Source organism: Callithrix jacchus, chromosome 1 (genome assembly GCF_049354715.1).
Source record: "Callithrix jacchus isolate 240 chromosome 1, calJac240_pri, whole genome shotgun sequence".
NCBI classification, from domain to species: Eukaryota; Metazoa; Chordata; class Mammalia; order Primates; family Cebidae; genus Callithrix; species Callithrix jacchus.
The window spans coordinates 207044845-207072607 of record NC_133502.1 but is presented as its reverse complement, the minus strand read 5'-3'; the positions used below and the strand labels follow the sequence as shown (position 1 = coordinate 207072607).

At 55.1% G+C, this 27763-nt stretch overlaps 2 protein-coding genes across 19 annotated transcripts in view; one reads left to right on the top strand and one right to left on the bottom strand.

Annotated features, from left to right (window-relative positions):
• Positions 1-27763, top strand: part of LOC100387845 (uncharacterized) — a 226702-nt gene that overhangs the window by 147637 nt on the left and 51302 nt on the right. The window lies entirely within an intron of this gene.
• On the bottom strand, positions 542-12410 carry LOC118147130 (uncharacterized). Of its 2 annotated transcripts, XM_078351139.1 has the most exons (4): positions 11884-12410; positions 10103-10342; positions 9608-9779; positions 542-8090 (listed from the first exon to the last, which is right to left on the bottom strand). In XM_078351139.1, the coding sequence occupies exons 1-4, from the start codon at positions 12178-12180 to the stop codon at positions 8020-8022; spliced, it is 780 nt and encodes a 259-aa protein (XP_078207265.1). In that variant the 5' UTR covers positions 12181-12410; the 3' UTR covers positions 542-8019. The 2 variants fall into 2 exon arrangements, with proteins under 2 accessions (XP_078207265.1, XP_078207269.1); XM_078351143.1 differs by lacking the exon at positions 11884-12410 and having other exon boundaries at positions 10103-10269.

Sequence of the window (27763 nt, the reverse complement as noted above, 5' to 3'; positions counted from 1 at the left end):
TCCACCATCCCTCAAGAGCTCCTTGGAACCCCAGTTTCCTCATTGTCAGTGTGGCTAAGGATTCAATGAGAGGCTCTCATTTGCATAGACATTTCTCCAAAAAAGATCCATGAATGGCTAATAAGAGCATGAAAAGATGCTCAACATGACTGCTGATTGGAGAAATGAAAACCAAAACCCGTGCCTTCAGTGGTGGGACCACTTCACACCCACAGCATGGCTATGAACAGAAAGACAGGAGCCAATGTTGGTGAGAATGTGGAGAAACTGGAGTCCTCCTAGGTTGCTGGTGGGAATGTAAAATGATTCAGCCACTCTGGAAACCAGTTTGGCAGTTCCTCAAAATGTTAAATATGGAGTTGCCACATGACCCAACAATTTTCCTTTTACAGAGAAGAAATACGTTCACACAAAGACACGTACAAGAATGCTCACAGAAATATTATATTTAATAGTCAAAAGGTGAAAACAACCCAAATGTCCATCAACGGATGAGTGGACAAATGGTGGTATGTCCATACAATGGAATATTACTCGGCCATGAAAAAGGAATGTTGCTCCCGGCTGCTCTACTGGAAGAAATAACAACAAGGAATGAAGGACTGACACATACCACAACTTGACACTCACTGAAAGAAGCTAGTCACAAATGGCTACACATTATTATATGATTCCATTTATATAAAACATCCAGAACAGAGAACTCTCTAGAGACAGAAAGCAGAGCAGTGTTCCAGGGACTGGAGGAGGGGAACAGGGAGTGGCTGCTGATGGGTGTTGGGTTTCTTTGGGGGATGATGTAAATGTTCTAAAATTAGATTGTGGCCATGGTTGTACAACTCTGTAAATATACTCAAAACCATTGACTCATATACTTTAAGTGGGTGAATTTCAGGGTATGTAAATTGTCTTTCAAGAAAGCGCTGCAAAAAATGGACTCGTCCAAGTCGAGGCTGGACAGCCCTCGGTTCAAGCCCAGGAGGCAGGAGCTACTGTGGGTCTTCTTCTTGCTATCGGCACTGTCTCTCTTTCACTCCTCACAATGACCCCATAGGGTGGGCATTTGGCAAAAAAGGCAAAGTGAGTTTTGGAGAAGTCGGAGCCCCAGTACTTCTCTGGCCTTCTGGACAGACAAGAGCAGGGTCAGGGGCAGCCTTCCCAGGGAGGCTGGCTGGGGGCTCAGTGAGCTTCAATTCCACATGCCAGGGCTCTGCAGAAGACTTGGGGAGGGGGGACTCTAGGTCCTCAGGCCTCTGATCCTCCTACCCCTCCCCACTGCAGGCCTCTGTTTTCCCATCTAGCAAAAGGGTTCCTTCAGTGGTTTTCAAATTGTGCTCCAAGGCACCCTGGGGCTAAGAAGAGATTGCAACCACCCTGAAGAGAGGATGTCCCCAAGGTCCTCCTAGGACCCCACCCACATCCCTGTCTCCCCATCAGTCCTGGTCCACCCCTGAAAGGCAGGATGTGGCTGCCAAAGGTAGGTAGGGAAGAGGAAGGCGTGGGGGGCTGTGCGTAGGAATGGACAACCTGGGGACCCGGAGATGGGAACTCCAGGTGCCTGGAGCCTGGCTTCCGGCTCCGGCCTAGGGAAGAAGCCTTGGCTGCCACCTCCCGGGATGAAGCCGCCTGGCTTGCCGCCCAGAACCCTTCCTGGACATGGTGCTGGCATCTCAGCTTCCCTTCTGGTGGAGGAGACACTCTGGGGCCACTTGCTTGGGTTTCCAGGACTGGATAGTCCATGGCTCTGGCTACCAAGTCCCAGATACCCCAAGTATCTGGCAAGAGAGTGAGGCTGGGCTGTGTTGAGTGCTGGGGACCCTGCCCATTCTGTTTGCGTGAGCTTAACCCCAGCACACCCTTCTGCAAAGACTACCAGGTTGGGGGATGTGCATGAGCAGTAGGGAGTGGTGGGGTCTGAGGCCAGATGGAGCACCCCTGGCCCTTCCGAAGTGGGCAGTGGCTACATGGCTCCAGCCAGCAATGACCAGACTTTTTATTTTTCAGGAGAAGCCAGAAATCTGGGTTATAATTTGAAATCTCCAGAGTTTGGAAAGTTTTATGAGCAAAACACATCCACAAACAGGGTACAGCAGGCAGGCTGCTATAAGCAACATTATCTCTGAGACGGTACAACCACCACCTTTCTCATCTTATCTTTTACTTTGTTTATTTTTGGTAGAGATAGGGTCTCGCTCTGTCACCCAGGCTGGAATATGGTGGCATGATCATAGCTCATGACAGCCCAGGGTAGAAGTGTCCTGCCCAAGATCTCAGAGTGAAACAGAGGCAGAGAAAAATAGGAATCAGGGCTCAGTTCTTCCAGGCTGCGGGGCTGGGGGGTCCTCATACCTCCTTGGTCCCACATCACCCCACCCCCACTCCCACGAGTTTGTAATCCCTGAGGACCCTCCCTCCGGAGCTCAAGGAATTCTCCTACCTCAGCTTCCTGAGTAGCTGGGACAATAGGCACACAGCATTATGGCCAGCTAAGTTTGTTTTTTGGGGGTGTGTCAGGGGGGAGGTCAGGGGTAGACATGGGGCCTCACTATGTCTTGCGGGCTTGTCTTTTTTTTTGAGACAGAGTCTCGTTCTGTCACCCAGGTTGGAGTGCAGTGGCATGATCTTGGCTCACTGCAACCTCTGGATTCAAGCGATTCTCCTGCCTCAGCCTCCCGAGTAGCTGGAGTTACATGTGCCTACCACCACACCTGGCTAATTTTTGTATTCTTAGTAGAGAGATGGGGTTTCTCCATGTTGGCCAAGGCTGGTCTCGAACTCCTCACCTCAGGTGATCCGCCTACCTCAGCTTCCCAAAGTGTTGGGATTACAGGTGTGAGTCACTGCGGCTGGCCCCAGGCTGGTCTTGAACTCTTGGCCTCAAATGATCCTTGTGCGTTAGCCTCTCAAAGTGCTGAACATACTGATGGTGCTTGTGGCGTGGGCCACCGCACCTGGCCACAAACACCATCTTGCAGATGAGAACACTGAGGCTCAGGGGAAGCAACACGGGCAGTCCCTGGTAAGTAGCCAAGCCCAGACTGAAGCCAGAGTCTATGAATTCCAGATTTGAGGAAGGACACTTCCATGAAGCCATTCCTTTACTTAAAACAAACAAAAAAACAAACAAAACCCTCCCTCTACAGCGTCGTCAAATAACAAGGGAACACGCACCCATACACTGCAGCTCAAGGAAGCTGTTTCTGTGCATTGCCTGCCATTCTCCAAGAAAAGAGCCCCGCCATGCACAGGGTGTGTTTAAGGCGGAGAAGAGAATTCAAATCCATCTTCCCGTGTACCCGCCTGGGGCAGCTCTGGAAAAATACACTCAAGAAACGGTGCAGGGACGGAGTGGCAGAACTCCTCTCTCACTACGCGTCCTTTGAGTATTTTGATGAGCGGACGTGTAAACGCATTTGCTCTTCAGCAAGTAAATGGTTGTTTTATTTGTTTTTAATGTTCTCTCAATTCATTCTGAGCCTGGAACCTGAAGGGGTGTTTGCGGGTGTCCCTGGGGCCCGGGGCCAGCTCCCTGGGAGCTGGAGAGAATGAGGGAGGGGAAGTAAGCCAGGATGGGACCCCTGTGTGCCGACCACCCTGCCAATCCCATCCACTCCTGTGTGCATGATGAGTACACTTGGTCCGCACAACCACCCCAGAAGAGAAGGGCGTTACAATCCTTGTCTACACATGAGGAAACTGAGTCACAACAACCAGAAGTTATGGAAGCTGTTTTGGAGTTTGGGGGCCAGGTCCTAGGTCCACCTCTGCTCCTCCCCAGTCCCTTCCATGTCTCAGCTGAGGATCCACAGTCTGGGGTCCGTCACAGCCCAACCCAGGCCCCAGACCCCAGGCTCATTCTCTGGTTCCCTCCGGTGAGCTAGTGGGGCAGTTCTGGCTCTAATGGCACCATCACACTCCTGCCTATCAGCTGGGCTGGGAGCAGCTGGATTCCTTCCAGAAATGGCTCCATTCAAGGTGCAAAGACCATCTGGGCTCCAGCCAGAGGCATTTCCACCCCTGAATTTCTGATGCAGCTGGGGGAGGCACCCCCTCCCCATGGAGCCCGTCTCTGGGAATCCCTCAGTACTTCCTGCCCAAGGTGGGATTTGAAGGTAGGATCCCCAGAGAACTCAAGGCGTCCCCTTGGGCATCTCATAGCATTGCCAGGAAGAGTTTGGCACCCCACTGACTCCTCCTATGAGGAGACCAGACAGATGAGACCATCAGGTGAAAGTCACACAGCCAGTGGGCAGGAAGATAAACTGTGCTGTTATTCAGAGTCACCTAGACCTGCTTTGGGTTATAAAAGAAATATGCAAATGGGGCCGGGCACTGTGGATCATGCCTGTAATCCCAGCACTTTAGGGGGCCGAGGTGGGCAGATCACATGAAGTCAGGAGTTCGAGACCACCCTGGCCAACATGGTGAAACCCCGTCTCTACTAAAAATACAAAAATTAGCTGGGTGTGGTGGTGGGTGCCTGTAATTCCAGCTACTTGGGAAACTAAGGCAGGATAATTGCTTGAACCCCGGAGGCAGAGGTTGTAGTGAGCCAAGATTACACCACTGCACTCCAGCCTGGGCAACAGAGTGAGACTCTGTCTCAATAAATAAATAAATACACACAAAAATTAGCCGGGCGTGGTGGCACAGGCCTGTAATCTAAGCTACTCAGGAGGCTGAAGCAAGAGAATCCCTTGAACCCACGAGGCAGAGGCTGCAGTGAGCAGAGATTATACCCCGGCACTCCACCCTGGGCAACAGAGTGGGATCCTACCTCAAAAAGGAAGAAGAAATATGCAAATGGGTTCTCCTTGGAAAGGAGCCATACTATGCAGATGAGGCCCCCCCTGCTCTCCATCCCCCTTCCCTGCTTCACTTTGCTCCCCAGCATCTACCCTCCAGACGTGTCACAGCTACATGTGAATTACTGTCTGTCTTCCATGAGACAAGGATGGTGTCTGTTGTGTTACCCACTGTGTTGTGTTGCCAGCACCCTGAACCTAAAACCAGGCTGGTCTCAAACTCCTGATCTCAGGTGATCCACCCACCTCAACCTCCCAAAGTGCTGAGATTACAGGCGTGAGCCCCCAGGTCCAGCCACCTGGCTAATCATCCTGGATGATTTGGGTGGGCCCAGCATGATCACAAGAATCCCTGGATGTGCAAGAGGGAGGCAGAAGAGCGAGCGTCAGGGTTGGAGGGAGCGGGAGAGGCTGTGCCACTGGCGTTGAGGGGTGGAAGGAGCCCCAAGCCAAGGCATGCAGGCAGCCTCTAGGAGCTGGAAAGGCAAAGGCGAGCCCCTGAAGCCATAGGCCCTGCCCGCACCATGACTTCAGCCCTCGAGACCCATTTCAGACTTCCGACCCCCGGAGCTGTAAGAGCACACTTCCGTGTTATTTTCAGCCGCCACATTTGTGGTGGTTCCTCCCAGCAGCAATAGGAAACGAACGCAGTTGTAGTGTGGGCCCAAAACCACTTTCCTCTGAATTTACGTTTGTTTTGTTTTGTTTTGAACTGAGTGTCACTCTGCCACCCAGGCTGGAGTGCCGTGGCACAATCATGGCTGACTGCAGCCTCAACCTCCCAGGCTCAAGTGATCTTCCCATCCCAGCTTCCTGAGTGCGGGGACCACGGTCATGCAACACCATGCCTGGCTAATTTTTGTTTGTATGTTTGTTTAGATGGAGTTTTGCTCTTGTCCCCCCAGACTGGAGTGCAATGTTGAGATCTCGGCTCACTGCAACCTCCACCTCCTGGGTTCAAGCGATTCTCCTGCCTCAGCCTCCCAGGTAGCTGGGATTACAGGCACACACCACCATGCCCAGCTAATTTCTTGTATTTTTAGTAGAGAGGGGGTGTCACCATGTTGGCCAGGCTGGTCTCAAACTCCTGACCTCAGGTGATCCGCCCACCTCGGCCTCCCAAAGTTCTGGGATTACAGGCGTGAGCCCCCAAGCCCAGCCGTGTCGAGGTGTTGGAAATTGTTCTTCCTCACTGGTCTGGGACCCCACCCATTCAGCATGGATCCAGCCCCCTCTTGCCTGTCCCTCTGTGTGGAAGCACTCACAGAGGACTGGCAGGCGTCCAGGACCACTTTTCCTCTTTCACTATGACACACAGTGCCACAAGCGTGTCCATGAGCACGGGGGAGTGTTTCCTAAGACCTCCCAGGCTGTTCCTCACTGTGGGACCTCAGGGACATCACGCCCACCCTCTGAGCCTCTGGGTCCTCATCTGTTAAATGGAGCATCATGGTCCTTCCCTCACAAAGAGCTCTCCCTATGCCAAGCTGGTGCCCTCTCCTCTCCTCTTGGCAGGACCCTGCAGGGGGCAAAGGACACAGCGGGTGACTCCACCCTGACACTCAGCTGTGATCAGCATGTCAGGTCCTGCCCAGCTTGCCCTGTGGAGCGGAGCTCCAGGGAAGGCCCAGCCCAAGCTGCCCACGCACCAGGTTCACAGAACGAAAAATCTCAGTCATGGGTGCTTGGGCTGGGTCATCAGAGCCTCTGAGGTCAGGGGCTCCAGGAGGAAGGATCACAGTGGCACAGGGATGGGGACAGCAGGACGTTGGGAACAGCCTCCACACTGGCCACCCCTTGGCTGGGGACTATGAGCCAGTCACCATCTGTGCCAGGCCTCGGAGTCCTCCCCTGTAAAGGAGGACAACAATGACCCTTCCTGGGCTGTGCTGGGGGCCCTGCAAGGGAGCGAGATGTGAACGGAGGTGGAAATGACACTTCCTGGCCCTCAAGAAGCTCTAGTCTGGGCTCGAGTAAACAGGCTTTGACTTTGCAAGGAGAGGGGCTCCAAGTGGGAGCTGGGATCTCAGAGGACACTCCCTCCCCAGCCAGCCTGGGGAATCAGGGAGGCCTTCTGGAGGAAGGGGCATCTGGAACTCTTGGGGCCATGCAGCTAAACCCAGAAGTGCCCTTCTGTAGGGGTGGCCATCAGCCCTCCTGAGGCACGGCAATGTCCAGGCCAGGGCAGGAAGCCAGGCGGGGGCCTTCAGAGGGGCTTTCTGGGTGGAAGTGGAAATGGGCTTCCTCAAGGTGGTGAACGAGGTCGGGGCTTGGCCAACCTGCCAGGTGATTCCTCCTGGTCAGCCCCTGGCCTGCCCATCACCAGCCACTGGTCAGGCCCGGGGCTGCCTGATGCCCCCTGTGCTGACTCATGTCCGCCCGGCTGTCCCTGGCTGGAGGGAGGGGGTGGACCCTACTCCACACTTGACCTTATCAGGCCTTGCTGGTGTCCAGCCGCCTGGACGTGGGCAGGGCCTCAGCCCCACAGGCCCGACTCTGGACCTCCCCACCCCCTCCCGGCCCTGGTTGGGCAGGGTGTGCATGAGCTCATGGGAGCCCCAGGCGGGGCAGGATGGGGCAGGGCAGGCAGGGCGGCAGCCCAAGAAGGGAGGAGGCCAACAGCCTGGCTCCGGTGCCCGTGGGGCCTGCCTGGCTGCCCCCTGCCCAGTGGGACAGGACTGGGCACAGGCTATTTTTAGTTCCCGGGTGGGCCCCAGATGTAGCAGTTGGTACCCTATACTTCCACCCTACAGCCTGGCCTGGCACACAGGGCATGCACCCGGTATGAAGGCACACACTTGTGGACACACCCGTGCACAGGAACGCTCTTGCAACTGTTTGAACACACACGAGCGTGAACATGCAGTGGGTGTACATGGGTATGTGCCCACATCCATGTACAGAGACATGCCCACTCCACTTCCAGACCTTCATGCAGACATACCAACTGCTATTCACATGTGTGCACACGTGTACATGCACCTCCCACAGGCATGCCAACATACACAGAGGCTGGCACATAAGGCCCACCTAGGTGTACACTTTGGGGGACACCAGCTGGCTGAGGGAGACCCAGGACCCCACCTGTGTGTGCACACGCCAAGTGCCAGCTTTAGAGACTTTCATTTCTTGCTGGCTCTGCTAATGATGCCCTCCAGGAGGTCCCAGTCTGGCAGCTGTAAACAGGCATGAGCACAATAGGACTCTTGTTGTTTCAGGCGTAGCACAGAGAAGTGATGACCCAGCCCGGGGTGGTCAGGGAAGGCTTCCTGGAGGAGTGGGTCCCTGAAGGAACAAGAAGGGAAGGATCTGCCTGTTTGAATGAAGCCAGCCTAGACTGAGTCATTTTCTCTGCCTAGGAAAATCACAACCACAGTGGTAAACCCTTGCAACAGCGCCCATTTACCACACACTTCCTCAGCACCAGGCTCCACGCGCGTCGTCTCATCTCATCCTCATGGCAACCTTGGGAGGCAAGTCCTGCTACGGTCACCATGTGCAGATGAAGCCCCTGAGGCAAAGACCGGCCTGGACACGTGGCTGGTGAGTCTGACCCCAAAGCCTGTGTTCTTAACCCAGCCTACAGGCTCTGATGGTGACTTCCTTGGCCGTGGAGGCTGTTCCAGTTATCCATAGCTATGTTTCAAATAATCCCAAAATTTAGTGGCTTAAAGAGCAACCATTTATCTTGCTCACAGATCTGCAAGTCAAGCCAGGCTCAGCAGGAAGGCACAGCACTGCTCTATGAGGCATCAGCTGGGGCAACTTGAGTGGGAGCTGGAAGTCCCATTGGCTCTGCTGGGGCTGAGAGCTGGCAGGGGTGGAGGGTGTTCCTTCCCACATGGGCCTTTCTTTCTGTGGGGTTGTTGAGCTTCCTCACAGCATGGTGGCTGAGTCCCAAGAGGTGGGAAATGGAAGTTGCAGTTTCTTAAGGCCTAGTTCCAGAAACTGACACAGATCACTGGCACCATATTGATCAAACATCCACAGAGCCCAGATTCAAGCAAAAAGGACATAGACTCCCACCTCTCAAGAAGAGGAGCATCAAATAATTGGGGGGAGAGCATGTTCTAAAACCACCAGAGTGAGGATGGCGGGGCAGGACTCCAAGGCAGGCAATCAATATCTAATGCAGAGCCTCCTGCCCTGTTCCAGACCTCACAACTCCAGCCAAGGCCACAGTCAGCCCAGTGCAGACTGCAGGCTGCCCCCACCCACCCCTGCTCTTTCCTACATTTTCTTTTCTTTGCCTTTCGCTCCCTCCCTCTCTCCCTTGCCTCCCTCCCTCTCTCTCTCTCTTTCTCTTTCCCTCCCTCTCTCCTTTCTTTCTTTCCTTCCTTCCTTCTTTCCATCCTTCCCTCCTTCCTTTTCTCTTTCTTTTGAGATGGTCTCACTATGTCACCCAGGCTAGAGGGCAGAGGCACAGTCTTGGCTCACAGCAGCCTCAACCACCCCAGTTGAAGCAATCCTCCCAGCTCAGCCTCCCCAGTAGCTGGATCCACAGACATGCACCACCACATCCAGCTATTTTTTTTTTTCCTTGTATTTTTTGGAGAGACAGGGTTTTACCATGTTCCCCAGGTTGGTCTTGAATTCCTGGGCTCAAGGGATCCACCTGCCTCAGCCTCCCAAAGTGCTGGGATTACAGGCTCTGTTTACATTTTGTGTGTGTGTATGCCAAGCACAGAGGGGCCACTGCATGTGGCTACAGAGGCCCAGCTGGCCTGGCACCTCAGCTGGAAAGGGGCAGCCTCTGGGTAGAAGAGCTGGGTGCCCAGGTGGGAGGAAAGCATTTCACTCACCTGCTGCCAGAGCTCCCTCGTAGCCCCAGAGTTCTAGGCTTCCCAGTCCTATCTCCTCTGCTTTCTCCAAGCCCATTCCAGGGAAGCAGAAACCCAGACAGGGTTTGGAGGATGTCACTCCTAGGTCCTGAAGTGAGGTCTCAGAACAGATGTTCTCCTGAAGTCTCCTCTCCTAAAATTTTATAATTCTGGGGTTGGAAGTGTCCCATACTATAAAATCCAAAAGTCTATTTTCCTGCTTCTCTTTTTCTTATTTATTTATTTTGAGACAGGGTCTCGCTCCGTCACCTAGGCTGAAGTGCAGGATTGCAATCATGGCGCACTGCAGCTGTGAACTCCTGGACTCCCACCTTAACCTCCCACCTTAACCTCCCAAAGTGCTGGGATTGCAAGCGTGAGCCACCATGCCCAGCCTCCTCTCCTTCTTAAGATTCTAAGTTTCTAATATGTTTTGACTCAGGTGGACAGCATCAGTCAAACCGCAAAGGGGCTTACCCTTTGACCCAGCAATTCTCCTTCTACGGGATCTTCTAGCCTCCAGAAATCATCAAGCACGTGCAGAAGAGACATGGCAAAAGTGTTCACAGTGGCTTCGTGTGTAACCAGGAAAATCCGGGAGCTGCCCTCACATGCACCAACGGCCAGAGCCATTTCCAGAATGCAGCGTCTGGTACGTGCCTGTGAAACTTCTGCATTCAACACGCCACAGCCACATGTGGAGAACAGAGAGGAGCCCTGGAGGGAAGAGCTGCAGGTGAAGAAGGGCCATGGGGCAGGTGGCTACTAGTTTCCTGTAATAATTACCATATACCGAGTGGCGGAAATAACGGCTGTTTGTTCTCATAGTTTTGGAGCCTAGAAATCCAAAATCAAGGCCAGGCACGGTGGCTCATGCCTGTAATCCCAACACTTTGGGAGGTTGAGGAGGGCAGATCGCCTGAGGTCAGGAGTTCAAGACCAGCCTGACCAACATGGAGAAACTCCGACTCTACTAAAAACACAAAATTAGCCGGGCATGGTGGTACATGTCTGTAATCCCAGCTACTCAGGAGGCTGAGGCAGGAGAATCACTTCAACCTGGGAGGCAGAGGTTGCAGTGAACCGAGATCGAACCACTGCACTCCAGCCTGGGTAACAGAGCGAGACTCTGTCTCAAAAAAAAAAAAAAGGTTCTAAAATCCCAGAAGAAAAGATGTCTTCAAAGATCCTTTGTCTCCCAGGGTCAATGTCGCCAGTTTTTCTGGGAGGCCCTGAGGACCCCTCAGCAGTGAGATGGAAATGGTCAGCATGGCACGGTGGACGCCTCTGGGACCTGCCCAGCTGACCAGGCTGGAAGTTGTGGAGGCATCCTCAGGTGTCCAGGTGTTAAGCCTCCCTGAGTCACGGGCAATCTGATGGCTGACGATCATAGCCCAGCACTTGCTCTGGGTAGGAGCGGGGCACCTTGGGGTATGGCGGAGCTGGGGAGTAGTGGGCAGTGGACTGGGAGCTCTGCCTGGCACCAGCGACCCACTCGCCTATGACAGGCTCCTCAAGGGTCCTGAGTAGTCACAGATCCCAACCCCTCATTTTTGTTTTGTTATTGTTTGAGACAGTCTTGCTCTGTTGCCCAGGCTGGCGTGCAATGGTGTGATCTCGTCTCACTACAGCCTCCACCTCCCAGGATCACGTGATCCTCCTGCCTCAGTCTCCCGAGTAGCTGGGATTACAGGCATGTGTCACCATGCTCAGCTAATTTTTGTATTTTTAGTAGAGATGGGGTTTCACCACGTTGCCCAACTCCTGACCTCAAGTGATCCACCCGCCTCGGCCTCCCAAAGTTCTGGGGTTATAGACATGAGCCATCACACAGGCCTCCAACCCCTTGTTTTATCGATAGGGAAATGAAGCCTGACAGAGAAGAAAGGGCTTGGCCAGGGTCACCTCCTGAATTAGGAACCACGTGGCCTGTCCCACTGCTGCTCAGCAAGAGGCTCCCCAGCCTCCTCCACACCCGCTGGGGCAGCCCCAGTGCCTCCCTCTGCCAGAGTGGCCCTTCATTCTCCCAGCTCACCCTTCGAGGAGAGCAGGAGATGATCAGCCTTGTGCACAGATGAGGGAAACTGAGGCTCAGGCTGGCGAAGGGGCAGAGGGGTCAGAACCAGTCGGCAGACACTCACTAGGCTCAGATCCCCCCTACCAGTGCCCCGAGGACACAGAGCCACCAGACCCCCAAGTGTGCTGCGGCAGATTCCATGCAGACCCATCCACCTGGGGCTGGGAGGAGCCCTCCTCACCCTGCCTGGCCTCCGAGGTTCTTTCTTCTTTCTTGATGGTGCCTTACTCCCCATCTCCTGCACGCTGTGCTGTGGCCCAGGACCCAGGATGGAGCAGGGTTTTCTGGACCATGACAGTCCAGTCTGTGTCTGTGAGTCTGGAGGGATCGTCTGTGTACCACTCTGAACCTTTGCTTCCTCATCTGCAAGAGGAGGGCACTCACAGCAGTGGTTGCAGATTGGAGGAGAGGACATCTGCCCTGTCCACGAGCCTGGTGCGCAGTGGGTGATCAGGACTTCCTCCCAGAGACCCGGCATCCCAGGTCCTCACACAGTGCCCTCAGATCAGAATTGCTCTCCTCCGAGAATAACAGTCAAGTTTAAGTCAAACCCCCAGGCAAGGGAAAGTGGCCCTTTCTCCAGGGCCAGGTGGGGAAGGTGAGTCAGCTTCCTCACCTGGGCTGATTCACACCTGTGTGGAGTGCAGGTGGGGAGGAGACAGACAGAGACGATCCCTCCCTTCGCTCTGGGGCAGCCCATTCCATCAGGCCGGAGCTGGGAGATGAGGGATTCAAGATGAACCAACGCCCCCAGAGGGGGTGATATATTCCCAAGGCCCAGAGAGGGGAGAAGATTGATGGCTTCACATAGCACCCCAGAAGCAATGCCACAATCCTGCATCCTTTCCCAGCTGCCCCCCCACCACCGTTAGGTAACAGAGCCCAGCCCCACCTCCCACCAGCCCACCCAGCTGAGCCGGCCACCACCCCTCCCTCCAAAGGCGACCCCCCCCAAGGGGTCAGTGAGTCCCGGTGACTCAGGGTGGGAAAGACCCGTGAAGTCATCCAGCGGCCAGGGCCACCTCCTGAAGCTGTCCTGGCTGCTGGTCTGACCAGCCCGGGGAGTTCCCCAGCTGTCTCCTCCCCTGGGTGCAGGACGGAGCTGCCGGTGTGGACAGAGGATGACCTCACAGGCTCCCAGCCCCTGGCTCAACCCCCAGCTGCAGGCCTCAGAGGAACAGGCCCCTGGCCCACCCAGCGCCTTCCTCGCAGCCCCACCGCAGAAAGGAGTGAAGGAGACGCCTCGAACGCGGTGTTGGCGCAGGGCCCAGGGCTTGGCTGGAGCGGGAGTCAGGGAACACTGTGATCATTTCTATGCTCTGCGGGGCACCCACTGGAGCAGCCAAAGCTTCATCACTGAGCTCATCAGAAAGTGTTGCCCAGGACCGAAGGCCGCAGACACTGGAGAAACAGGGACGAAGGTTCAAATTTGACCTTCCCCAGTCTCGAGGCTTGGACCCCTGCACGCCCTCTCTCTGGGCCTCAGTTTTCTCATTTGCCAAATGGGGCAGGTGAGAACTGCCTGGACTGCTGGCTGGGAGGACAAAATCAGTGTCCCCAAAGGAAACAGGCACAGGGATGTGAGGAAGGAATCTTAGGGACCCGGCCTAGGGGACCAGGTCTGAGCTGTGTTCATCTGGGATGAGGAGGGAACAGGGGACATCCCACCTCTCCCCACAGCCCCCCTGTCTGTAGTGCCTCCCACTGGCTGGCCCCACTGCCCAGAGAACTCACTTCACAGGCAGGGGGTGAGGGCAGTGGGAGGGCCCAATGGGAATGCCTTCACAGCCCGTTCCTGCTGAGCACAGCCACAGCCAGGTTTCAGTCTGGGCCCTGGGGATACAGCGGTGCCCAAGACAGCCCAACACCACCTTCCACAGGAAGAGAGAGAGGGAGAGAGGAGGGGGTGAATTTGGAGAGATGTTTTAACCAAGGAAAACCCAACAGGGTATTCAGAGACCACTGACACAGATAAGGCCCCGAGAGTTGGCATAAGGACCCCGACACCCGCCCCCATCGCTCTCCCAAAGTCCAGAGAGGTTGCTCAGGCTTGCAGGGGGTGGGGACCCAGGAAGGCTCAGTCGGCCAGCACCTCCCTGGGCCATTCCAGGCTTTGAGCTGACATGTGGCAGGGCAGGCAGGCTGCCAGCCGAGGGAGCCCATCCCAGGGAGCCATGCACATTCCCAGACAGGCACATTCCCGGGCACATTCCTGCGGGGGAGCCACTCTGCCACCCGCACCGCCCCGCCTGCCCTGCACACAGTGCCCATTGTCTGCCCAGACACTTTGAGCTGCCGCCACCCCCGGCCTCTGCCACATCCCCACGCCTCCCATTCCCGGATGGGGCTCCACAAGCCCAAGCACCCGTCTCCGAGCCCCCGGCCCTGAAGGGCAGATGTCATTTTTTTTGGAACCAAGCAAGGATTAGAGGAGGGAAGTGACTTGCCCCAGGTCACAAAGGCCAAATCCAAATCCAAATCCCTGGACCCGCAATTAATTACTCTTCCCTAAGGATCCTTCCTCCTCCAACCCTACACCTTTGGGCACCCTGGGGCAACAGCTTAGACCTTGCCTCCCGAGCACCTGCTGTGGGCCAGGCCCTGTGCTGCCCCCTGCAACCTCTCTGGTAGGGCCCAGAAGCCCTGCTGGGTGTGAATTTCCCCAATGTCACACAGGACCAAGAAATGACTCAGGGCAGGAGGAGTTTGCCAAGGCCACCCATCGAGGAAGCCAGTGAGCCAAGATCCAGGCCCATGCACTTTCCACCTCCTGCAGGGAACAGTGTGGGGCAGAGCCAGCGGGGGTGGGAGGGACCGAGGGAGCATCCAGGGGAGAAAGTGTGTCCAAACAAAGCCTCGAGGGGAAGGGCCCTGCTCCTTGAAGCCAGGCATGCCTTTGTTTGCTCAGTCACCCAGCAACATCCAAGCCTGTGGTGTAGACGACGCACCAGGCTAGGATGCAGGTGGGACATGGGGTGAGGAGTCGAGATAGCCTGCCTTCAGGGAGAGGGGTCAGACAATATGCACTCCTCAGGTCATAAAACCAGGGAGCAGCCAGGCACAGTGGCTCATGCCTGTAATCTCAGCACTTTGGGAAGCTGAGGAGGGTAGATCACCTGAGATTGGGAGTTTGAAACCAGCCTGACCAACATGGATAAACCTTGTCTCTACTAAAAATACAAAAACTAGCTAGACGTGGCAGCACATGCCTGTAATCCCAGCTACTAGGGAGGCTGAAGCAGGAAAATCGCTTGAACCAGGAGGCGGAGGTTGCGGTGAGCCAAGATCTCGCCATTGCACTCCAGCCTGGGCAACAAGAGCAAAACTCCATCTCAAAAAATAAAATAAAATAAAACAGGGGGCTGCTGAATCTAAAATATCAAGCCCCGCTTCCTCCCCAGCCCCCTTCGTGGTTTCCATCTCTCCTTAGCGCTCACGGGGCCTAGTTCTAACCCACTTCAGAGCCCATCCATAGACAGTCACTCTACTGACCTTCCCTGCTAAGAGGCTTTGCAGGTGCCGTTCCCTCCCCCAGAGAGCCTCAGGCCTTCTCTCTCGCTTCCTTCAGAGTCCTGTTCAAAAAAGACCACCCTATACAAATAGCAACTCCACGTTCACCCCAGCACCCAGCACCCACCTCCCCCAACCCTGCACCCTGATTCTGGCTCTTCCCACTATCTGATTTACCACTCGTTTACTTGCTTTTCATGTGTAATGCCTGCCCCTCCCATCCCCCTGCTAGAATGGAAGGTGTATGAGAGTTGGGATTTTCATCTGTTTTGCTGTATGAAGTAGATGAGGGGAGAATCTGAACTGATGATAAGATTATTTTAACTCAACATACCAGTAAAACCAGCTCCAAGATCAAGACAGAAAACGTTTCCGGCCCCCAAAAGCCACCCAGGCCCTCCCTCTGGTCAGTGCCCACCCCTGCCCTCAAGCCCTCAAGGGTAACCACTCTCCTGTCCAGGAGCCCACCTGGTCCAGACCTCTGTGTCAGTGGGATTGGCGTGTGATTTCTTTTTCTTTGTTCTGAGTTTTGCTCTGGTTGCTCATGCTAGTGCAATTGCACTATCAGCTCATCGCAACCTCCACCTCTCGGGTTCAAGCGATTTTCCTGCCTCAGCCTCCCGGGCAGCTGGGATTATAGCCATGCACCACCACGCCCAGCTACTTTTGTATGGAGATGGGGTTTCTCCATGTTGGTCAGGCTGGTCTTGAACTCCCAATCTCAGGTGATCCGCCCACCTTGGCCTCCCAAAGTGCTGGGATTACAGGGGTGAGCCACAGTGCCTGGCCAGCGGTGTGTTATTTTTTTGCAGGCATGGGCTTTCTGCACTCGGCATGAGTTCCACCCACGCTGCTGTCTGCAGCCAGGGTGACAAGTGGGCTTTTACCTTAAGCAGCAGGTGCAGGGATCCGGAGTTCTGGGAGGTGTGGCCGACCAGCCGGGCCCAGATAGGGTTGGAGATGAAAGTGAGGCAACGGCAGCTCATCGACAGCGTTTCAAGCCACGGAATTTGAGTAATTTTCTTTCTTTTTTTTGAGACAGAGTCTTGCTCTGTCACCCAGGCTGGAGTGCAGTGACGTGATCTCGGCTCACCACAACCTCCAACTCCTGGGTTCAAGCGATTCTCCTGAGTAGCTGGGAGGCACCACCATACCCAGCTAATTTTGTATTTTTTGTAGCAATGGAGTTTCTCCATGTTGGTCAGGCTGGTCTCAAACTCCCGACCCGAGGTAATCTGCCCTCCTTGGCCCCAAAGTGCTGGGATCACAGGCGTGAGCCACTGTGCCGGGCAGGAATGTGAGTCGTGTTGAACCGGCCACGCCACTGACAGAATCGTTTCTTGCCACTGCAACCTTCAGGGCCACTCGCTGCAGGTCACGCCTCCTGCCCCCAATCCGCTGTGAGGTGCTAGAAGGACGGTTTGGAAACAGAGCCCTATTTCAGGAACAGAGAGTTGAGGCTTAGCCAGGGAGAGTGACCGGCCCCCAGGTCACTCATCTGATAGGGTTGGGCCAGGACTCCTCGCTCTGTGCTGGAGACACCTGCACTGCCCTCTGAGTGTGCTAGGTCGGCTGGGGGAGGCCGGGCTCACACCCAAACCAGGACACAGCCTATAGTGAGGGTCTGGGTGAGCTGGGAGGTGTTCAGAATAAGAGAGCAACCCATGAAGGCTCCCGGGAGGAAGCAAACCTGGTGGTGACCCAGAGGAGCCTTCGGCAGGGTAACTCCCACCTGAAGTCCCCATCTCCCTGGCAGTGATATCATTAGCAAGACAGAATGCTCGGGACACACAGCTGGAGGATGGGGCAAGCTGAGGCAGGGACCAGGTGAGTGGTTGGAAATACATCACTAGCCAGGGGACCAACCCCCATTAGCAGCCAATGGCTAGAAGATGACTAGTCTTCACAAACCTTGGAAACCAGAGCAAGAGGCCATCAGGGTGGGGAAGGTGGCCCATCACCTCCTGTCCAAGCACCTCATTTACGGGGAGGGGAACTGAGTCCGGGGGTGGGTAGCGACTATCCCAGGGTTACATGGCAAGTTCGGGGCAGATGCAGGAGAGGGGCCCAGGCCTCCTCCCTCCCAGCAGTGTTCTACCCTCCAAGCGTGTTCCCTGGGATGTCTCGCCCAGCCGCAGGCCACTCTGTTCCCACACTGCTGGCTGGGTTAGCGGAAGAGGCAGGAAGGTGGAGGAAGGCGAGGGCTGTGTTCAGGAGGGACCCCGAGGTCATGAGGACGGTCTACGCCCCCAGGGACTCAGGCAGGTGGAGGAGGGAGGGAGCACAACTTAGAACTCATCTTCCTCCCCATCATGCTCCTCCCACAGCCCTATCCCCGCACCAGGTCCAGGAGCTGGCTACTCAGCGATTGTGTTTTCAGGAATTTTGCAAACTGGCTTCAAAACGCAGCCATGATTAGACAGCAATCTATTTTTTTTAGATGGAGTTTCACTCTTGTTGCCCAGGCTGGAGTGCAATGGCAAGGTCTTGGCTCACTGAAACCTCCGCCTCCCGGGTTCAAGTGATTCTCCTGCCTCAGCCTCCCAAGTAGCTGGGATTGCAGGTGCCTGCCAGCATGCCCAGCTAATTTTTATATATTTAGTAGAGATGGGGTTTCGCTATGTTAGCCAGGCTGGCCTCAAACTCCTGACTCATGTGATCCACCCACCTCGGCCTCCCAAAGTGTTAGGATTACAGGCGTGAGCCACCACCCCCGCCTTTTTTTTTTTTTTTTTTTTTTTTTGAGATGAGTTTTGCTCTTGTTGCCCAGGCTGGAGTGCAGTGACTTGATCTCAGCTCTGCAACCTCTGCTCCCAGGTTCAAGAGATTCTCCTGTCTCAGTCTCCCAAGTAGCTCGGATTACAGGCATGTGCCACCATGCCTTGCTAATTTTTTTGTATTTAGTAGGGACGGGGTTTCACCATGTTGGTCAGGCTGGTCTTAAACTCCTGACCTCAGGTAATCTACCCGCCTTGGCCTCCCAAAATGCTGGGATAACAGGTGTGAGCCACCATGCCTGGCCTAGACGTCAAAGTATTTAAACTTACAATTCAGGGCCAGGCGTGGTGGCTCACACCTGTAATCCCAGCACTTTGGGAGGTCGAGGCAGGTGGATCACCTGAGGTCGGGAGTTTGAGACCAGCCTGACCAACAGGGAGAAACCCATCTCTACTAAAAATACAAAATTAGTCAGGTGTGGTGCTGAGCACCTGTAATCCCAGCTGCTTAAGAGGCTGAGGCAGGAGAATCACTTGAACCCAGGAGGCGGAGGTTGCAGTGAGCCAAGATCATGCCATTGTACTCCAGCCTGGGCAACAAGAGCAAAACTCCATCTCAAAAAGAAGAATAAATGACACAAGACTACAACACAAAGATGCTGCTGTGGCTTCAAGGTCCTGCCCTCTCCTATCCCACAGCTGCAGGGGGTCCCGGCTGATCCATCTTCCTCCAGGCCAGTTCCGGCCTCTCCCCTTCTCCCCAGCTTCTCATTACACAAGCTTCTGCAAACACATCTCCTCTAAGAGACCCCCCAACCCTCACCCTCCATCTCCCTGCAGAAGCAGGCCCAGCCACTCGCAGACCCAACACCCACTGGATTTGTGTCTTTGCGCAGACCTCTCTGCACCTATCGTCCAGATTGCGTCTGTCCTCACGCTAGACTGGAAGCCCCGTGTCGTGTGGGCAGGGCTTCTCACCGTCCCACTCATGACGTCTCTCCAGCACCTAATGCGCGGCCTGGCACACAGTAGGTGCTCAGTAAATACTCAGTGAATGAATTCATAGGAGGGCACAGGGCTCTACAACTGTGATCATCTGTGCCCATGCAAAGAAGAGAAGGGTTGGGGGCGTGGTCAGAGCCCATCCCCGTCCTCCCCCAGCCCACCCCAGCCTGCCCTGCCAGCCCCAGGCCGTGGCTCCCTCCCTACCCTCCCTCAGTCTGGACTTGCAACAAGTGCTCTGGTCCTTCCCACAGCAACCCCTTCCCTTGGGGCTGGTAGGGAACAGGCGGGAGGAATTCCTGGCCCCGAGTCAGAGGAGGTGCCCCAGCAGTGCGCACACGCCAGGGACTGCTCCAAATTCCAGCTCCCACAGGGCCGGGGCCGCTGGGAGCCCACCAGACAGGGCCAGGGAGGGGCAGGGAACCCCTCCTCACAAGAGCCAGGAGGGCATGGGGAGCCTGGGGCAGGAAGACCGAAGAAGTCAGCGTGGAGACAGGGAGGGAGGGCCGGCCTGATGGTCCACTACCCCCAGCACCCAGATGGGAAGACTGAGACCTCCTGACAGCAAACGCTGAGCTCCTGACTCTTCCCGGGCCAAAGACCTGGGGCAGCCAGTAGTGCATGGAGAGAGGGTCGTCAGGGACCAGAGACCAACATTCAGGGATGAAGTCGGGTGTTTGAGGGCCAATTAACAGGAGACCCATGGAAAGAACACTGGACTGGCCAGGGGAGTCCTGGGCTACCTCAGCTCTCAGTGAGACCAGGAGTTGGCCCTGCCCCTGGCTGTGCCTGGACGCCCCGCTTGTCCACTGGGTGGTTGCCCAAGGTGAGCCCAGCTCTGCCCTCCCCGAGACTGCTCTCCTGTTGCCAACTGAACTCCTAGTGGCTGAGGAATCTCTGTAGAGGGAGGGTCTCAGCCAAGCCTCTCCTGGGTCCCCATCCTGTCCCTGCCCCCTCCCCTTCCTGGGTCAGGGCCAGGTGCAATGGGCTCAGGCAGCGGCCCCTGCCCAGCTGTCAGCTCTGGAGCTGCCGCCAACACCCACACCAGCACACCTGGCCTGCCCCGTGCCACCCTGCCACCTGGCACCCCTTTCCCAGCTCCTCCCCTGGCCCCACCAGCTCCTGTGGCCCCCTCAGCCCACAGTGTGGTATCTGAACTGTGGACCACTGGACCAGACTTCCAGAACCACAGTGCCTTTGAACAGAGAATCATAGAACGACACAGTCGTACAACCAGAAAAGTCCAGGATCATGGACTACTGTCTGGTCCCAAGAACTCTTGGTACTAAATAATTTCAGGAATGCGTATCTTGCAAACAAAGATCCGACCCCATGGAAACTAGGACTCAGGAAATTTTAGGAGGGAGGGCTCTTAATTCCCAAGTAACACTCCCATTGTCCCAGAGGAGGGGAGCCCCAGGTTATTCCCAGCACCCAGACTAACAGACACCCAGAAGCAGAGCCTGCACCTTGTGAGCCTGCGCCTGGAACAGAGAAGGCAGGAAGGAACAGGGGAAGAGAGAGGGCGCTTCTGTGCAAACTGGAGGCGCTGAGGGCCTCTTCTCCAGGCCCAGGGAGGCTCTCTCCACCTTGGCCAAGAGAGAGGGGCTGAACAGAAAGAACACAGTTGATGCCACAGGGCTTAGGCGGGTGGCTTCCTTCCTGGCAGGGGTTTGGAATTTTCTTTTGGCTGGAAGGGCCCACCCTCCTAGGCATGGAAAACAATCCTTGGCAGCTGGCCCTTGAGGCGGGCAACGTCTTTGACAATCAAATACGATTGTCCTCCCTGCCCTACCCTCAGCCCAGTGCAGGGGGGAAACTGAGGCAGAGTCTCCATCTACATCAAGAATCCGAATCTGTCCCTGGCAGATTCATTCCAGTCTTCCCTATCCCTGACCGTGGAATGTCAGAGCCCAAGAGAGACACAGAGGTGGGGCCAGGTGAGTCCCTGCCAGGGCAGGTGGGAGCTGAGACCAGAGAGGGCAGTGGTTTGCCTGAAGTCACTCAGCAGGCTGAGGTAAGGTCTCTTATTGCCTCCACTAAGGCTTACCTCCAGGGCCCCTCCTCCAGGAAACCTTCACAGGTCACCCTTCCTCAGGCCCCTCCGCCCCTTAAGCCTTTCTCAGCCACCGAGCAGTGTGCTCTAGTGGTTCTGGCCTTGTTTTTTGGTGTGATGGAGTTTTGCTCTTGTTGCTCAGGCTGGAGTGAAATGACGGGATCTTGGCTCACTGCAACCTCTGCCTCCCAGGTTCAAGCAATTCTCCTGCCTCAGCCTCCTGAATGCTGGGATTATAGGCACCTGCCACCACGCCTGGCTAATTTTTTTTTATATTTTTAGTAGAGACATCGTTTCACCATGTTGGCCAGGCTGGTCTCAAACTCCTGACCTCAGGTGGTGCGCCCGCCTCGGCCTCCCAAAGTGCTGGGATTCCAGGCATGAGCCACCGCGCCCAGCCCCTAGCCTTGTTTTCTAAATGTTTGATGTGAGTGTCTCACCTTCCCAGCCTGGGCTGTGATGATGCCTCTCCATCAGCCTGGAACCAGATGGAAACTGAGGCCTCCAAGCCCCTCCTGAAACTCCTCCTGTGGCTCGCGCCGCTCCAGGACAGAGTCCAGTGCAGCCTGGTGCTTGGGGAGGTGGAGCCTGCGGCTGCACTCCCACCTCATCCTTGGTCCCACTGGGGGCATGAGCCTCCCGAGTTTCTCGAAGCCCTCACCCCTCCATCTCTCCCCCTGCAGCCTTGGCCCTCGCTGCCCCATCCCTGTGGCCCCTTTCTCTTCTTCTTTTCTGGCCTGTTCAGCCTCTCCCCTGAGACCGCTTTCCTTGGGACTCCTGCCTGGAGTGGGACCCTTCTGGGGCCTTGCACCTGCCTCCCCTGCTGTCTGCACAGCACTGGTGGCCTCTCCCTCTGCCTGACACCCCCTCCCTGAGGCTGGTCTGGGTCTTGCTCAGACTGGATCTTAGACTGATACCCCTCATGAATGTTAGCTGAGGGCTGACTGTGGGTCTTGGCCGCTCACGTGCCTTCATTCATCAAATCCTGGCAAAAACAGGAGGAGGCCTCTTGTCTTAGCATCTCCATTTTTCAGATGATGACACTGAGTCACCATGTGGTTAAATGACTTCCTCAGCCGGGTGCAGTGGTTCACGCCTATAATCTCAGCACTTTGGGAGGCTGAGGTGCGTGGATCACCAGAGGTCAAAAGTTCAAGACCAACCTGGCCAACATGGTGAAACCCCATCTCTACCCAAAATACAAAAAAATTAGCTGGATATGGTGGCACATGCCTGTAATCCCAGCTACTCAGGAGGCTGAGAGAGGAGAATCGCTGGAACCAGGGAGTCAGAGGTTACAGTGAGCTGAGATTGCACCACTGCACTCCAGCCTGGGCGACAGAGCAAAACTCTATCTCAAAAAAAAAAAAAAGAAAAAAAAGAAGAAGCGTCACCAAAAAAAAAAAATCACTTCCTGAAGGTCACAGAGGAAGCGATGGAGCTGGGAATGGAACCCTGAAAATCCACTGCAGAGTTTACACACATCCTGTCCCGTTGGGTCACTCTGCCCCAGGGTAAAGGACAGAAGCTCCCAGCCCCACAGCTCTGGGGAACGCACCTCTGGAACCCCTGGGCCAGAGACCACCCAGCTGCCTCTCAAGGCTCTGAGAAATTCCTGGTTCCAGAATCCACCACCTCCCAACCCACAATACACATGCACACAGACAGCCACAGAGACACCCGAGTCACACACAGTCTCACACAGACACAGACGCATATCCTTGGCGTCGGACCAGCTGCAGGAAGAACACAGCTGCCTGAGCCTTTCACTTCAGCTTTTCCTAAATTTGCTTTGAGGAAGTCGCTGCTGCCTCGGAGTCCTCCCTGGTCTCTCATGCGCTCCAGACCACATCTTCCCCACCCTCCCTTCTCTGGAAGGCTGGAAAACAGAGACTCAAAGGGCCCTGCCCTAGCGGCAGTGGGAAGGATGCGTGGTGACCACGACACAGAAGTGCATTCTGCTGCTGTCGAACGAGTGCTGTCAGAGAAGCAGAGCGCAGAAGAGCAGCAGAACCTGGAACTGAGCAAGGCAGAGTGGAGTGCAGGGTCAGGAGCCCTGGGGCAGCAAGGTTGCAGTTGAGAAAGTGGCCTCTGCAAAGTTCTAGGGACCAGCATTCCAGGACACGGGGAGAGCCAATGCAAAGGCCTCTGAGGTGGGGACCAGCCTATCTCATTGCAGGAACAGAGAGGAGACCAGTGTGGCCATGAGGCCGGGGAAGGGGTGGGTCCTGAGCTCTCACTCTGCGTCCAGCGGAGCTATGCAGGGCGTGCAGCAGAGGCGGGGTGCAATCTGACCGGGGTTTGTTCAACGCTGGCTGCCAGGTGGAGGATAGATGTGAGCATCAAGAACAGAGCAGGACTGGGCAATGGTGCCTCACATCTGTAATCACAGCACTTGGGGAGGCCGTGGCAGGAGGATCACTTGAGGTCAGGAGTTTGAGATCAGCCTGGCCAATGTGGCAAAATCCCGTCTCTACTAAAAATACAAAAAGAAACAAACGAACAAAAATAGCCAGATGTGGTGGCAGGAGCCTGTAATCCCAGCTACTCAGGAGGCTGAGGCCGAAGAATCACTTGAACCCGGGAGACTGAGGTGGCAGTAAGCCAAGATTGTGCCGCTGCACTCCAGCCTGGGCAACAGAGGGAGATGCCATCTCAAAAAAAAAAAAAGAACAGAAGCAGGAAACCAGCCAGGAGACCAGAGGGGCTGGGGCGCTGCTGTTCCACCAGGGCCACGCAGCCCTGACCATCTGGGCAACCTTGGGCAAGTCACCTCATTCATTCTGAGTTTACACGTGCCTTCAGGCAATGGGTCTTTCAACAGACACTCACGGAACTCCTACTATGTGCTCAGCACTGTGCTAGGTGCGGCGGGTACGAGAATAGCCAGACAGACACAACCCGGGACCCAAGGAGGTCGCCGCCTGGCTGGGAAGTTGGACACAGAGCACAAAGCAGGGAGGGAGAAGAAGAGAGTGCAAAAAAGAAAACATCAGGCCACCCCAATGCAGGTGGGGATCAAGGGAGGCTTCCAGGAGGAGGTGACATTGGAGCCAATCCCAGAAGGGCAAGTTCGAGTTCCCACCCCAGAAAAGAGGGAACAGCATTCCGGGCAGGGAGGACAGCTGCCTGGGAGCTCAGCTTTGGCCTCCCGCTTCGTCAAGGGGCTTCCTTACCTCTCCCTCTCCAGGTACAGTTTCTTCTCCTGTGAACTGGGGGTCACCTGTGTGCCTGCCACCCCCTTCCCCAGGTGGGTGTGAGGAGCAAATGGACCATGCGTGACAGGAGCAGGTGCAATGCTTAGCTCATGGGGCATGATGAGCATGAGATCCACTTCCCACACCCGCCCACCCATCCAGGATGGAGAAGGGAGCCCCCTGGGATGAGGTTTAGTGGAAGATCTCAGGGAAGGCCTCCCACAGCCCACCCACAAATGTCTCCCTAACTCGCTACCTGCTGTGCCTGAGGTCTCTCTCACAAACTCACTCTGAGGTTGCCGGACCAAATTGAGGACTAGCTCAAATGGGTCGGGGGAAGCACCTCCCCCTAAGTCGCACCCACCAGTATGCCATATCAATCAGTTTACCGTTGCCATGGCAACACCCAGAAATTGCTGACCCCTTCCATAGCATCGACCCGAAAACCCAGAAGTTGCCCTCTTGTCTTGTAAATTTCTGCATCACTCACCCCTTCATTTGCGTATAATTAAAAGAGGTATAAATATGAGTGCAGCCCTGCTTCGGAGCGGCTGCTCTGGGCCCACGGCCTATGGGGTAGCCCAGCAGCCCTGCTCCAGGAGAAGCGAGAACTCTGCTGCTGCCGTTCACTGTCCCTTCAGTGAAAGGTGCTGTTTACACCACCTGCTGCCCTTGAATTCTTTCCTGGGAGAGGCCAAGAACCCTAATTTGGCTAAGCCTTGCCTGTCCTGCATCAGTCAATTCCTTGGCATCATAATTGCCCACCCTTCCTATTCAGGTCAGCCCTGGTGGGGCATTCTTCAGCCTTCACAGCTCAGCTCAAGTCTCCCTCTTTCAGGAAGCCTTCCTGATTGCTACAGCCCACAGCTCTCTGTCAATCTTTGCACTCTGCACTGACCTTTGGCCTTCGGAGTCCCTGCCTCAGAGCTGAAAGGGCTCTGAGAAATTGTGCCACCCTGCCCTCCCTGAGCCCAAGCCCCCATGCTACAAACAAGGAAACTGAGGCCCAGACAGGCCTCACCAAGCCTGCACCTTGGTGCAGGGACAGGAGGTGGGACTTGGAGCTGGGACAGGAGGCAGGCCACCTCAGCGCCCAGCCCCGTCACTGTCCACCATGCCACACAGCCAGTGCGGACTGGGCTTGCCATTTGTTTGTTTCCTGTTTTATTTATTTATTTATTTATTTGAGACACAGTCTCGCTCTGTCGCCCAGGCTGCAGTGCAATAGCAAGAACTGGGCTCACTGCAACCTCTGCCTCCCAGGCTCAAGCAATTCTCCTGCCTCAGCCTCCCAAGTAGCTGGAATTGCAGACATCCGCCACCGTGACCGGCTAATTTTTGTATTTTTAGCAGAGACAGGGGTTTCACTATGTTGGCCAGGCTGGTCTTGAACTCCTGACCTCAGGTGATCTGCCCACCTCGGCTTCCCAAAGTGCTGGGATTACAGGCGTGAGCCACCACGCTGGGACCCACTTGCATGTTTTAAATTAAGTATAAAATCTTTCACAGATGCGGAAGGAAGGGTGCAGATATCTAGCTGCAATGTGGGCGTTTCTCTGCAAATTGCCCTTTTTGCTCTGCACCGAGAGATCCCTCCATGAGGGGCACTTGCAGCTCCAGCTCTACCTGCATTGAGGCATGGCGCTCCCACGCCAAGGAGACAATGCTGTATATGGTGGCCTCGAGGCCAGTGGACTTTTGGATGATTTCCAGGCTCATTGATCTGGTTTTTTTGTTTGTTTGTTTTTCGAGACTAAGTTTTGCTCTTCTTGCCCAGGCTGGAGTGCAATGGGGCAATCCTGGTTCACTGCAACCTCCACCTCCCAGATTCAAGCAATTCTCCTGCCTCAGCCTCCCAAGTAGCTGGAACTACAGGCACTCACCACCATGACCGGCTAATTTTGTATTTTTAGTAAAGATGGGGTTTCTCCATGTTGGTCAGGCTGGTCTCGAACTCCTGACCTGAAGTGATACGCCCACCTCAGCCTCCTAAAGTGCTGTGATTGCAGGCATGAGCCACCTCGCCTTGCCCATTGATCAGGTTTTTAAAGCTCAAAGTGTGGTGGCCAGGCGTGGTGGTGCACGGCTATAATCCCAGAACTTTAGGAGGCCAAGGCTGGAGAATTGCTTGAGCCCAGGGGTTCAAAACCAGCCTTGGCGACTTAGTGAGGCTCTGTCTCTACAAAATAATGTGTTAAAGATTAGCCAGGCGCCAAGCTCGGTGGCTCAAGCCTGTAATCCCAGAATTTTAGGAGGCTGAGGCGGGCGGAACACGAAGTTAAGAGATTGAGATCATCCTGGCCAACATGGTGAAACCCCGTCTCTACTAAAAATACAAAAATTAGCTGGGCTTGGTAGCTAATGCCTGTAGTCCCAACTACTCAGGAGGCTGAGGCAGGAGAATTGCTTGAACCCAGGAGGCGGAGGTTGTGGTGACCTGAGATCATGCCATTGCACTCCAGTCTGGGCAACAAGAGTGAAACTTCGTCTCAAAAAAAAAAACTATTTGCCAGGCATGGTGGCGTGTGTCTGTAGTCCTGGCTATTTAGGAGGCTGTGGCAGGAGGATCGCTTGTGCCAGAAGGCCAAGGCTGTGGTGAGCCAGGATCACATCACTGTACTCCAGCCTGGGCAACAGAGTGAGACTTCATCTCAAAAACAAAAAATGGTCAAAATCTACCAGCTCCTGAATTCAAGGTCTCGTGTAAAACAAGCTCACCCAAATAGGTTTCCTAGGAACGGCCAGTAGGCACTTCATTTGTCCCTCTGACCCAGTCTCTTTCACCTCCCAGTCCTTCGCTGAGCACCTCCTGTGTGCTGGACCCTGCTGGGTGCCAGGCCGGCCGAGGTAGCTCTGAGGCGGAGGCTGGGCAGCAGCTCCGCAGCTCCTGCTGCCGCCAGATCACCCCATTGCCCAAAGAAGCTGGAAATCCGAGTTCTGTGTGAAAGCGCCTGACTCGTAAAGGTCAGCTCCATTTAGTTTTCTTTCGCAACTCTGAAGACCAAACGAAACATAACTGCGGGGTGGGCTGGCCCTTGAGCTGCCAATTGCTGCCTCTGTCTTAGTGGAGAAGGTGGTGGGCTTTGGAGTGCGGGACTAAGTGGTGCCTCTGGACCTGGTTTCCTCTCAGAGCCCTGGCTTTGCCATCTGTGACATGGAAGTGACCTTGAAGGTATTATGACCTTCTCGTAGGCAAAACCAGTCATTCAGCAAGTATTTCCTAACTGAGGGCTGGGGGTCAGAGCCTGAAAGGGTGAGGGAGGGGTGCACGTTGAATAAAAAACAGGTACTAGGAGCTGGGCTGGGCTCCTCGAGAGTCGCCCATTTAATCCTCAAGACAGCCTTTTTTTTTTTTCTTTTTTTTTTGAGATGGAGTTTTGCTCTCGTTGCCCAGGCTGGAGTGCAATGGTGAGATCTTGGCTCACCGCAACCTCCACCTCCCAGGTTCAAGCAATTCTCCTGCCTCCACCTCCGGAATAGCTGGGATTACAGGCATGTCCAGCTAATTTTGTATTTTTAGTAGAGACAGGGTTTCTCCATGTTGGTCAGGCTGGTCTCGAACTCCTAACATCAGGTGAT

Excerpts from the sequence above, each read along its gene's own strand:
- LOC118147130 (XM_078351139.1), bottom strand. The coding sequence starts at position 12,180 with ATGCCGGGTCTCTGGGAGGAAGTCCTGATCACCCACTGCGCACCAGGC. Across the intron at positions 10,343-11,883 it reads AACCTCGGAGGCCAGGCAGG|GGCTCCTCTCTGTTCTCCAC; the intron begins GTGAGGAGGGCT and ends TCTTCCCTCCAG. Across the intron at positions 9,780-10,102 it reads GAGAATTGCTGGGTCAAAGG|GAGAGGAGACTTCAGGAGAA; the intron begins GTAAGCCCCTTT and ends ATAAAATTTTAG.